Source organism: Gymnoscopelus microlampas, assembly GCF_963454915.1.
Source record: "Gymnoscopelus microlampas genome assembly, chromosome: 6".
NCBI classification, from domain to species: Eukaryota; Metazoa; Chordata; class Actinopteri; order Myctophiformes; family Myctophidae; genus Gymnoscopelus; species Gymnoscopelus microlampas.
The window spans coordinates 45,453,585-45,466,639 of NC_139943.1; the positions used below are offsets into that span (position 1 = coordinate 45,453,585).

Sequence of the window (13,055 nt, forward strand, 5' to 3'; positions counted from 1 at the left end):
TTCGTCAACAAATAAAAACTAGACTAACATGTTAGTGAGGGACTAGTGGAGAAGAGATCCAGTAGAACTAAAAGAAAAGTCATTTTAAGTTTGGTGGCGCTCGCTGCTCGGGTGTTGCACTCTGAAAATAGCAGATCTACAAGCTCACAACGCGTCGAGCTGCGACGCGTTGTGAGCTTGCCAAAATACATTATACTCGACTAAATCAATTGTAGATTTAGTCGACTATAATGTATTTTGGCGGTGCCTTGATGGCTCCACTGGCTATATGGCTATAATCTTATGATATTTAGTCGACTAAAACTAGCCAAAAACTATTACATTTCAGATGACTAAAATATGACTAAAACTAAATGGAATTTTATTCAAAATACTATGACTAAGACTAAATCAAAATTTGCTGTCAAAATCAACACTGGTAAACAACAGCTACAAGGCATTACTGCTCATCCCCTCTTCAACCACTGTAACACTTGCTATCCTTCTTAACCACTTAACCATATATACAGTACTTCATCGTACAACGAGTAGCGGAAATGGAGTAAGCTCAATGTGACCACTTCAGTGATGCGGTCAGGAACTCGGCTCCGCCTCGTTCCTGACCGCATCACTGGCGTGCCACCCCCCCCCCCCCCCTTTTTTTGGTGTAAATAAACATTATTTTGATCTGGTAGGACCACTACAGGTTGACAAGATCTCTCTCTCTCTCTCTCTCTCTCTCTCTCTCTCTCTCTCTCTCTCTCTCTCTCTCTGCCATAAATTGATATATATTTGCCCCCCCCCCCATTCTGCAAGTGTTGTAAAAAAAAAGAAAAATTATTCAAAAATGTTCAAACACTTAAAAGATTTTTCTAAAATAGCAGATGTACAAGCTCGCAGAGCGGCACGATGACGATGTGCCACGCTGTGAGCTTCTATTTTTGAACAGCCAACGCTGAAATCTAACAGGTTTTAACAGGTTAATGTGGTTAAGATGTTCCCTCCATCTTCCTGCTCCCCCCCCCTTCCAGTTCCCATGTCTCTTAACTGAACTCATCCCCTCTCTGTCGCCCCTGCGCTGAGGAAAGGTCAGGAAGGATATTAGACTTTCACCAGCTGCCTTCCCTTCTGGACGCCTCGCTAATGAACTAGAGAGCACACACGTTACACAATGGGAGAGAAATAAAGCACTGGGGTTGGGGGGGGGGGTGAAAGAGAACATGAGAAATGAGAGCGAGAGAAGGACAGAGAGAGAGAGAGGAGAGAGGTCTAAGTGGTTAGATAGAGGTTACAGGGTGATAGAGGTGATAGACGGATAATTATAAAGAGGAGAGGCAGAGAGTCGGTGCTGTGTGTGTGTGTGTGTGTGTGTGCGTGCCGTGCCGTGCGTGGGAGAGAGAGAGCGAGAGAGAGACATACAGTACAGACTAAGGACAGGGAGAATTACAGAGATAGGGGAGGAAGATATTAAGTGATAGAAAGAGAGGCAGCACTGCAGCAGAGAGAGAGAGATCGAGCACACAGAGATAATGAGAGAGACGAATAAATCAAATAAAAACTTAGTTTACCCTTCGCTGACCTGAAAGAGGGACGATTTATCTCTGCATCATCATATTCGCCATTTCCTAATGATTTAATATAAGGTCTGTGCGCCGTAGGCCCTCCGGCTCAGAGCCTGCGTGGTAAACGTTAATTACAGGCCTTGGCACACATAGGTGGAACCCAGTTAATGGAGCTCCTCAGTTCACACATTAGCTTTAGGAAGAGAGAGGGGAAAAAAGAAAATCCCCACCTTCATTTTCTGGCAGGCAGAACTAGCAGCGCGCAACACTGGTATTCCCCATCCTCATCTCTCATAAGAGATTTAGCCGCAGCTATAAGTCAGTGGAGGGTCGTAAAAACGCATACACACAGAGAGAGCCCTTTACCTTGTCTGGGGAAGGGTGGTTTTAAATTACTACTCAGCAGGGGGTTCCATATATCACTAATTGCTACCTGGGTATTCACTGTAGGCAGACACGGGCGAGCATGATATGCACACACATATATATATACACACACACACACACACACACACACACACACACACACACACACACACACACACACACACACACACACACACACACACACACACACACACACACACACACACACACACACACACACACACACACTTACCCATACCCACCACACAAGCTGCAATATGAAGACGCATACTTAACGTGATGCATTTAAATGAACATAAAATTTCCCAATGAATGCCACTATTCAACCATCACATAGGAGCACCTCCCCTTGCTGCACTGAAAAGCTGAGAAAGAGAGAGAGAGAGAGGGAAGGGTTTCTAAAAGAAGAGCAACACATTAGCACCAGCTGTATGTACACTTCTAAATTCTAGATACAGTACGGAGGTGAGGTGTGTGCACTCTTTTCCCACAACGGTGCTAGAAAATGTCGCTCCCGAGTGCTTTTAGCAGCTTCTTGTTTGAGTTTTCTGAGAGGAAAACGTCGGGGCTAAAACATGGAAGTGACACAGGTTTATTTATACAAGCCGGCGGGTATGACGTTCGCCCTGTCAAAACATTCTGACATCACTGGACGGCTTTATTCAAGTTGGGACATCACACAGACCTGCTGAAGCAAAATATTTATATGTGGCACTAAATGATTATGACTTTTAAATAAATACGTTTGCTGGCTGAGATACTGTCAACTTAATTGTCGTGAAACGCTCCAGTTTAACCCATTTAGACCGGGACAGAATCTGTGTCATTTTTAGATTTTCTTTGGGCTATTCAAAAAAACAGCAGATATACAAGCTCTTAGCTGGTATATCTATGAGCTTGTAGATCTGCTATTGTTTTTTGAAAAATCGTGAAAATGTGTGCAAATATTTTAATATATACATTTTTGTATAACATTTGTAAAATATTTTGTTCCAGGGACCCCCCAGAAGCAAAGATTTGAGTTACAATTTGTAACTTTGTGTTCTTACAAATAATGTTCGCTTAAAAAAATATATTTTCACGATTTTTCAACGATAGCAGATCTACAAGTTCATTGTACGGCACGAGTGCCGTGCTATGAACTTGTACATCTGCTATTTTTGAATAGCCCAAAGAAATCAAAAAAATGACAGAGATGCGTTCCCCCGGATTGAATGGGTTAATGGCAGCCGTCTCACATATAGTGCCAGAGCAGCTCTCACTCACTCTGGCATGTTTTGAGGGGAACATAGCTTAGCTTGGCTGCCTTGAAAACGTGTCAACTCATGTTATTTAATTTTTTTCCACGGCGTTGCCACTTTCCTCTACCCAGTGGAATGCTTCTTCTCAGTACAAACAGAAGCAACTGTAACCAAAAGTTTTATCCCACTCAAGGACCCATGATGGCTTTTTTGTCTGTTTGTTTTATGTTCCTTTTAAACACATAATGGTTTCTCTAAAGCGCATGTAACCAGAGCAGTGCTCAACAGGTATCCATTATATAAGGGTGTGGTGTGGCGCTTCTAGGCCTCACTAAACCTAGGAATGTATGAATCTGAATCAGGGCCCGCTGTTTCAACACTGGGGAGCCGTAGAAAGAAATCCATGTCTGGATTGAAAACTTAACACAGCTGGATGATCAGGGGTGCTGTGTCAAGTGAAAACTCTAAACCACACGCTATTCCGAAGCAAGTGCAAAGGCCACTGATCCATCCAGCATCGTTACACTGCGCAAGAACTTCAGGGCTTTTTCTGTGGAAGTGACTTTGAACTGATTGGTTCATTACTATTAGGAAAGTGCTGTATCACCCTCTCCCTCGCGCCGCAGCTCCAGCGAGATCAGCCAAGCGTGCGGCTATACTAGCGCTGCAGAGGGAAGGATAAATCTCGGCCCAGCTACCCTCCCTTGCCAGCCCACCGTGACACTGACACTTGGCTAGCGGTGCAAGAGCATCATTAGCAAGCGGAATGGATGTTTTTTTCCGACTCTGATGAGCTCGGTCCACTCGGGGAACCTGGAAAGTTGTTCAAAGTTGTTGGCAAAAGTTTTTTTTAGATCCAGGTTACAAAATGTTATGTCCAGGATAGTTAGACCAGTGGTTCTCAAACTTTTTTCTAGTCAAGGATCCCTAAATCAACGTGTACTTGGCCGCAGACCCCCATCTGAAAATGTGCCAAGGACCCCATACAAGATTTATGGTGTTAAAAAATGGCAAAAAATATTCATACATTTCGAAAGAATGCCAAGATTTTTTTGAAAATAGCTGATGCATATAGGACCCTGGGGGTCCCCGGACCCCACTTTGAGAACCCTGCTTTAGACCACGGACCAAGTGATAAGTGAATGTACAGGTGGAACCAAATGGACCCCGTAAGGGTTCCATTTGTAGACTCTCAGAGTTACAGCCATATATAAGGGTCCACTATGCCTCATTTATCTGGGGACCCCCTGGAACCCCCTCAAGGACCCCTGGGGGTCCCTGGACCCCACCTCCATAGTAGACAGCATACTGTACATTCTGGTGTCTGTGCAACGGTGGGCTCGCGTCCACGAAATGATCACACAGGGATTAAGGACATTGATTAGCCCTAAAGTCATGGCCATTGAGGTGTATTAGAGGCTCATAACTTGCATTTAAGGTCTTTGCGAGGCTCGGCGGCTGGGAGCCTATAGGATCAGTTCTGCACCGGAGAGAGCAGACAATCTGCCATTGTAACTTAATACATGGTGAGATTAGGCTAACAACCTTCTGGAACATGAGTTAATTAAGAGTGTAGGCCGCAGAGAAGAATGAAAGAAAAGTTAATGTGGGTGTTTGTTTGGGTAGAAATCATCAGCAGGTCCAGAAATAGACAGGGCAGTAGATGCAGAAGGAGATGAAAGAAAGGGATGCTAATAATTTGAAGCAAGTCTGCATTAAGCGCGGCTTCACATCAAAGCTGCGGGACATTTATATATTCCAGGGTAGGAACTTGGACAGTCGCCCTTGAAACATCTGACAACGTTCCCGAAGGAATTCATCCCCAAAGAAACCAGAATAAAGCTAATCTGAAAATGAGCACTTATTAAAAAACAGAGGCACAAAGTTCTATTGCTCCCACACCAGAAGGACAACAACAGAAAGAAGAAGGTAACCAATACATTCCAGTAGTGATTGTATTCATCACGTCCATCATGTGTTCCCTCCGCTTGAAACGGGAGAATCAAACAGATAGATTGAGTTACGATGGCTCCTCTGCCCTGTTTATCCGCCAGATGTTATGGTAATATTTTCATAGTCCTGAGGGTGAATAGTTAAAACCACATCCCACTCTGCCCTGAATCACTTCCAAGGCCCCGGCGTGCGAAGAATTCACACTATTCTGTGAGCGAGCGAGTGTGTGTGTGTGTGTGTGTGTGTGTGTGTGCCTGTGTCCAATCTCGGCATGTGTGGATCTACTGTGTGTGTGTGTGAGAATCCTACGGTGTCTGTGTGTGCACTAGTGAGTATGTGTTTGCGTGTGCTTGAGGGTGTGTTCAAAATCACTGGCAGGGGCCATGAGGCATATATTAAGGCTTAGATGTTTTTCATTCCATAATGATAGGATCCAACTGCAGCACTCCCCGGCACTCTCTGCTAGCCAGAACATGTAACAGAGAAACTCAGAGAGAGAGAGAGAGCGACAGAGAGAGAGAGAGGGAGTTATGGCATCCACTCTCCCCTCAGGCGGTTAATGAATTGGGTGATATATGAAAGTCATGCTTATTAGAGATATTGATGTGGCATTTATGACTAAGCACACCAGCATGGCTCTGCTCACAGCTGGAGACTCGATATTAGCATGTACTAAAGATCCCATGGAACAGTTAACCAAGTGCACCCCTGTTTCAAATTTCTTCTACTCGTTATTCTTGTCCTTTTTTCTCCCCGTCCATCCCATGTGTTTTACTTCACTTTTACGTAACTGCTGTACAGTACTTCCACCCTTTGACTTACAGTTGAAGAGAGACCTATCAGCTGTTGGAGCGGACAATACAAGCAGAATGGAAGTTTAACCGTTTAAACACTATACTAATTTGACCGTATACCCAAGGGCTAATAATGCTAGGCCCACTCCTGTTCTCTCTGCACTGCGGCGAAAATAGCAGATCTACAAGCTCACAATCAGTGTTGCCAGATTCTGTGAGAGAAACAAGCAACCAGGTCTAGGAAAACAGATCTACAAGCTCAGATCTACAAGCTCACAATGTGTCGCCATGCGACACGTTGTGAGCTTGTAGATCGGCTATTTTCAAATAAAATCTTGCGGGGAAATTTTAATAAGCAGATCTGGCAACCCTGCTCACAATGCGTCACAATGCAATGCACTGCTGAATGTTAACCGCATAATGGGGATGCTATGGGTTCAAGTACACAAGGTCATGAGCACCAACCAGTCCATTGTGTTTCAAACCACACAAAAAGCTCTTCTCTCATTCATCTTGTAAGTTATAGAGCAGCAAGTGCTCATAACTAGCTCACATATCAGCATATTAGTGTTTTACTGACCATACAAATTCCACACCTATATTCAAGCATGGCTAACTGGTGTACGTGGAATCGTCACTTTCTGTTGCTATAGAGATCAAAAGAAACACGGCAGGGGGAAGGGAGGTGTTTACTATTTATAAAAGAGTTTTATCTACAAAGCAGAGAGAGCCCTCATTATTCTGTAAGAAGATACAGTGGAAACAGTCCGCATACCAGCACATATCACACAAACACATGCATGCCCACACACACACACACACACACACACACACACGCATGCACGCAGGCACGCACGCATGCACACACAGCTGTATTTTGTGAGGATTTTAGATTGATTCTGATCGATTGACCCTAACCTTACATCACCCCTACATGTCGAACCATAACCTTTACCCTTACATTAACATAAGTCTAACCCTGCACTTTACGTAATTTTCCTCATCTTGTTGTCCTTGTGAGGACATTTGGTAAGAACACACACACACACACACACACACACACACACACACACACACACACACACACACACACACACACACACACACACACACACACACACACACACACACACACACACACACACACACACACACACACAGAAAGTAAACTACATCCATTCCCATATCCAGAAAGCCACTCTATCACAGCACCAGTATAGCATGGTAGAAAGCCACATTGTGTAATCTCAGCCACCATGGCCAGGGTGGCAAAACAAACCCATAGTCAACAACACAGATGGAGAAAAACATCCACAGCCACAACATCCAGGGAGCAACAACCATGAAGCTGACAAAGTCATCAGAGAGGGCTTGACCCTCTTTCCCAATTAGCACTCACACTGTGAAATCCTTAGTGTTAGTTTAAATCCCGGAGAGAAAAAGTATTTACACTATCAGATTTAAACAGAGATTTAAACAGAGATAATTTAGCACTCAGGATATTACAGTCTCTCTCTCTCTCTCTCTCTCTCTCTCTCTCTCTCTCTCTCTCTCTCTCTCTCTCTCTCTCTCTCTCTCTCTCTCTCTCTCTCTCTCTCTCTCTCTCTCTCTTCTCTCCCTCTCTCTGGAGAGGCATAAATCTTAGATAACAATCAATAACAATACCATTAGATGGTAACGATAACTTGGACTTCCTTTACTCACAGATGGTGTGGCTTGCAAAATGAAATGCCAGAAACAGTACCTCATTTGGTACTGACATTTCTCTCAAGAATGTTCCGATATGTTTTCTTTTCTTTCTTTTTTTGTTGGATAAGGCCAGTTAATACATCTTCTGTGTTCATACAGTTACAGCACAGTTACACATATGTTGTGCCTTCGAGTCATAAGAAAAACCTGTCATCAATTAAACCATCCTTAGACAAATTTCGGTAGAAAAGATCACAGGCGGTCTCGTGTGACAGGTTTCTGTGGTTGCGGTACCCTTTTAGTAACCGTATTTATTTGCGTGGCACTCCAAACCAAACAGTCATTGTTTAATCAACATTTACTTAGCCAATCTAATCAGGAATGTTGGGAATCCACAAGGAATACCTTACTAACAGTGTGGTTAGAGTCAGGGGCAGGCGAAGCGTGCAACAGTGTGAAAAAAAAAGAGAAAAAAAATCAGTTTGCACCGTTACACCTGTCTTAGCTTCAATCTACCATGAACTCACACGGTAAAGAATGTTAGTTTCCACCCAGCCTGCGTTGACTAGTCTGGAGTCTGAGCGACACGGCATGTGTTCAATTACCCAAGGGCTCGCTTCCCTTTTTTATTAGTTGATCGCATTTGGCTTCATTACATCAAATAAGAATACAAGACATATATGTGGCAGCAGACAGCATCGCACGCACGCACGCACGCACGCACACACGCACGCACGCACGCACGCACGCACGCACGCACGCACGCACGCACGCACGCACGCACGCACGCACGCACGCACGCACGTATACGCGCACACACCCACACTCACTCACTCACTCACTCACTCACTCACTCACTCACTCGCACACACACTCACACTCACACTCACACACAGGTATCACTTACCTTTGTTTGAGAGCCGTATCCTGGGGTAGACGCCGTGGGCTGTCGGGGCCGAGCTCCACACGAAGAAATACAGCAGCGTCAGTGTCCGACACACGCTCCTCACCCGCTTGGCCATTGTCATTGTGACGCACGCTTCACGCTCATGTACACAGTCAGCCTGCAAGGGGTAGTTAAGTCCATCCAACAAGGTCTGGGAGAGGAGGAAGAACCAAGTCCCTGTGGGCTTTTATGAGATGCTACAGTCCAACAATGGCAACAGTGGTCCACTGGGAGATCGCAAGATTACAGAGTTACCTGAGCTGCTCCTATACAGTGTCTGCTCTATAATACCCTATACCAGTCTGCTTAGAGCTGCGTCCACCAAGCTGCCCAAGTGGATGGAATAATGCAGCAGGTCTCTGCTAATTAGCCCTCACTGTCCTGGTAACCAGGGAAGCAGAACAGAAGTCCAGTTGCTACATTCACACTGCAGTGCCTATACCACTGTCAATCTACATTTGTGTGTGCGTGTGTGTGTGTGGGTGTGGGTGTGTGTGTGTGTGGGTGTGGGTGTGTGTGCGTGTGCGTCTGGCTATGTCTGTCTGGTTCCCTATATAAAGCTTATACATCCAGTCTCACTTGTCTGATAAAAGAAAAAAAGAAAGAAAGCGCGAAGCCGCCAGATGAGTCGCACCAAGGTGTGCGTGCGGGGAGCCGCTGAAGTGTAAATCCTCTTGTGCGTCTGTCTGTCCCAGCGGGCCAGCGGACAGACAGGGGGGCTGGGGCTGCCTGGAGCTTCAGCCTGCGTTCCTCAAGGGTCCAGTGGAGCCAGTCATTCCCTGGATGGGAGCCCAGGAAAAGGAAGCTCGGGTGCGTGCGTGTGTGTGTGTGTGTGTCAGTGTGTGTGTGTGTGTGTGTGTGTGTGTGTGTGTATGCGGGGAGCCTCGTGTCTGGCGTGTGGTCTCTCTGAGCTGGGGAGGAAAGTGAGGCTTGAGGTTCCTAACTCCCGCTCACGCTTGAGCAGCCTGGGGAGGATCTCCAGACCTCAGTGAGTCAGCCGAACCGCGCGTCTCCGCTGCTGCTGCTACTGATCTGGGCAGCTAGACGATGCACGCCAGGGAAGTGTGAGCGTATGGGTATATCTGTGTGCCGTGAACGGGGGGGGAGACTGCAATAGTGGTGGTATAGTGTGTTTGGCAGTTCTGAAGGGAGGAAATTTTCCTGCTGCTTCTCAACTTGTCTGCTTTCAGAATCTCTGTTTCTCTCTTTCTCTGCCTGTCTCTTCTCTCTCACTCTCTCTCGCTCTCTTTCTGCTTGTCTCATTTCTCTCTTACCCCCCTCTCCTTCTCTCTCTCTTGCTCTCCCCCACCTCTCTCTCTCTCTCTCTCCCACCTCTCTCTCTCTCTCTCTCACTCTTACTGCCTGACAGCTGGAGTGAGAGACTGTGTTGGACTCTCCACTGTGGGAGCACCCCCTTACACACACACACACACACACACACACACACACACACACACACACACACACACACACACACACACACACACACACACACACACACACTCTAAGAACTCTAAGACATACTGCCTTAACTACTCTTGTGGCTCTGCAGACCCCCTCTCTCTCTATCCTTCTCCTTCTCCTCCCCCTACCTCCTTCCCTCACCACCTCGCCTTCACTCCTACGTTCCTACATCTACTGCATTATCATGGACCACGGCCAAGATCTATTTTACTTTTCTTTTTTCTCTCTCTCTCTCTCTCTTTCTGTCTGTCTCTTTGATCACTGTAATCCGTCATGCTATCGTGTGTGTGGGTCGTTGTCACCACAGTGGTCACATATTGTGACAGCTCTTGAGATTATGCTCAGTTTTTTCTCTCTTTCCCTATGCGCTTATTCTCTGACGCTGTTTGTCACTCCCCCCCCACCCCATCTCTCTGTCTCTCCCTCCCTCTCACTCCTCTTCTGTTTGAAACCCTGTTATTAGTGTGTCCTTGCCTCAGTCACAATTCCTTTCATGTCTTATAACATACGTCTCATTTTTTGTGTGTTTGAGCGTGTGTTTTGTGCATGTGTGTCCTCGAACATGCTGTCTCTTTCTCGCTGTGTTTGTGTGTGTGTAGATGTGTGTGTAAGGTGCTGCATTCAGTCAGTATTGTGTGAAATATTTACAGACTTGTACATGTCCTTGTGGCCTTTTTGTTTTTTGCTCTTCATAAAGATACCTTTAACCTTCTGAATTAGATTATCAAGACACGCACACACACACACACACACACACACACACACACACACACACACACACACACACACACACACACACACACACACACACACACACACACATGATGCACATGCTCGCAGACAGTCTCGTAAACATGGAAGGCGATGGCCGGGAAGGGACTGGATTCATTATTGTATTTTCACATATCCTGGAGGGATGTCCCACAGGCGATCAGTTACTGGAGTAAAGCGTCGTCAGTTCCCCTTTAAACCTCCCTGAAATCCATCTGTTTCCCTCTGTCTTTGTCCCTTTTTCTCATGACTGTGTGGTGGTGACACACGCCATAGCCCCCACTGCGTATTTAAGGGAAACATTCTGTCTGTCTGGGAGGAAATTAAAGTTTGTCTTTCAATCGTCGGTTCTCCCCAAACATGTGTCTGTTTTTTTTTTCAGCTGGCCATTATTCAGCCATGTGATATTTTGTTGCTTTCATCCTCCCGTATTGATACCTTGCGAACAGCAGTATTGATTTGAATATCAGCAATACTAGCACGTACAATAGAGAGAAATCACAATGGAATCACAAAGACAAGAAAGATGGTTCACAGTAAAATCCTCGAGTGTAAACCCATTTAGACCTGAGGCCGATTTTAAAAACGCCTTCTAAAGCCTAACCTAAGTTTTCAGAAAAAACATTCTCGTGAAGAATAAATGTGTTTTATAAATGTCAGAAAAAGCTGCTAAATCTGCTTTTCTCATCATTGACGGTCTGAGTCTTAGCAAAATATGACAAGAAATCTCGTCGTTGGCAGTCAAAGAGTTAAAGGATGTGAATCACTGGTTTCTTTCAAAACTGGCCCGAAAATCAATATTAAATCCCCCCCTTGAATTTATTCAGGCCAAGGACCCTTTAGCTGAGAAAGATGAAACAGTGACCCCCCCAGTGGCATACCCACTGTAGAGGCAGGGCAGGCGGTCGCCTGCCCAAATAAGATCTCGCCTCCCCTAGAAAACCCAAATAACCCGAAAATGTGTCATGCGTGCTTAATGTCCTCAAAGTCACACATCCAACAGGCTTTGAACTGAGCAGATTCTAGAGATAATGGCCTAAACATCTTGAAAACGGCCACGTTCGCCGGTTTTTGATTGCCGATTTTCGTTAATATTGTATAACATTGTGTTGCAAATTAAACTTACAATTAAGATTTCATAGATAGCTTGATAGACGTGTTTGACAGCACTGTCATCAGTGTTATTGTGTATCTAAGGACATTTGACCACTTAAACCCTCAGTACTTGGTCCATTCGGTTCCATGTATACGCTCTCAGAGTTATTGTGGTCCATGGAATTTAAAAGTTTGAGAACCACCGTTATTCTAATTGCATAGCAGACGTGAAGACCAGCTCTGACGGTGTAGATAAAACCCGGTTCCTGAAACGGTTCCAAATGTCATGGAACCGGTTCCGGCTCCTCAATCTCGGATCCGGTTCCTCCCGATTCCTCCGGTTCCAGATCCCAACCCTAATACTGTAAGGGTTTAAGTCAGGGGTGTCCGGACTTTTTTTTGTCCAAAGGGGCCATTTTGACTGCATCTCCTGCCATACTGTATCTTTGCATTATAACAAAGTCACACAAATACACACATTGTGATACAGGGGCGGCAGTGGCTCAGGGGTAGAGTGGCCGGTAGAGCGGCCGGATGGAAGCCGTGAGGTTTCCAGTTTGATCCCGGGCTCCCCCAGAAGAGTTAGCGTCGAAGTGTCCTTGAGCAAGACGCTGAACCCCTAATTGCTAATCCTAACCCTAACCCTAACCCGATAAGCAGGTTGGTGCCTTGCATGGTTTCCTCCGCCATCGGTGTATGAATGTGTGTGTGAATGGGCGAATGTAATGCACAATCTATGTAAAGCGCTTTGGATAAAAGCGCTATATAAATGCACCATTTATTTATAAATGCATCGCATTATAACCATTTTAATTAACTACAGTGCAATATCCGTAGTCTTTTTTTTAAAGATAATTGTATTTCTTTCTATTGTGGTTGGATGGTATATCACTGGCAGGTCACACACTTAGACTTTGTTTGTTTTCTTTGTTTTATTTTGGGCTTGTTGTTTTTTTGTTTCTCTTTGTTTATTCAGTTGTTGGTAGTCATGGCTGCCAGTTCCCACCTGATGTTGTGTGGGAGTTCAGACTTCTCCAGACCGTACCGAATAGCTTCCAGCTTGCACAACGTCTTCAGACTAGGACTCAAGTCTAAGACATACAGGTCATCGGCTGTGTTTATTCCTCGAAAGAGGAAGACACGATCTCCCACCATGCAACAGCACATCCTAGAC

At 45.3% G+C, this 13,055-nt stretch overlaps 1 protein-coding gene across 2 annotated transcripts in view; it reads right to left on the minus strand.

Annotated features, from left to right (window-relative positions):
- Positions 1 to 9,613, minus strand: part of sema3e (sema domain, immunoglobulin domain (Ig), short basic domain, secreted, (semaphorin) 3E) — a 38,672-nt gene extending 29,059 nt beyond the window's left edge. Inside the window, exon 1 of one of the 2 annotated variants that reach the window (XM_084060512.1) lies at positions 8,513 to 9,613. In XM_084060512.1, coding sequence (XP_083916638.1) covers positions 8,513 to 8,633 — 121 coding nt within the window. In that variant the 5' untranslated portion in view covers positions 8,634 to 9,613. The remainder of the gene's footprint in view (positions 1 to 8,512) is intronic. The other variant, XM_084060511.1, reaches the window with a different exon arrangement.
- Positions 9,614 to 13,055: the final 3,442 nt, after the last annotated feature.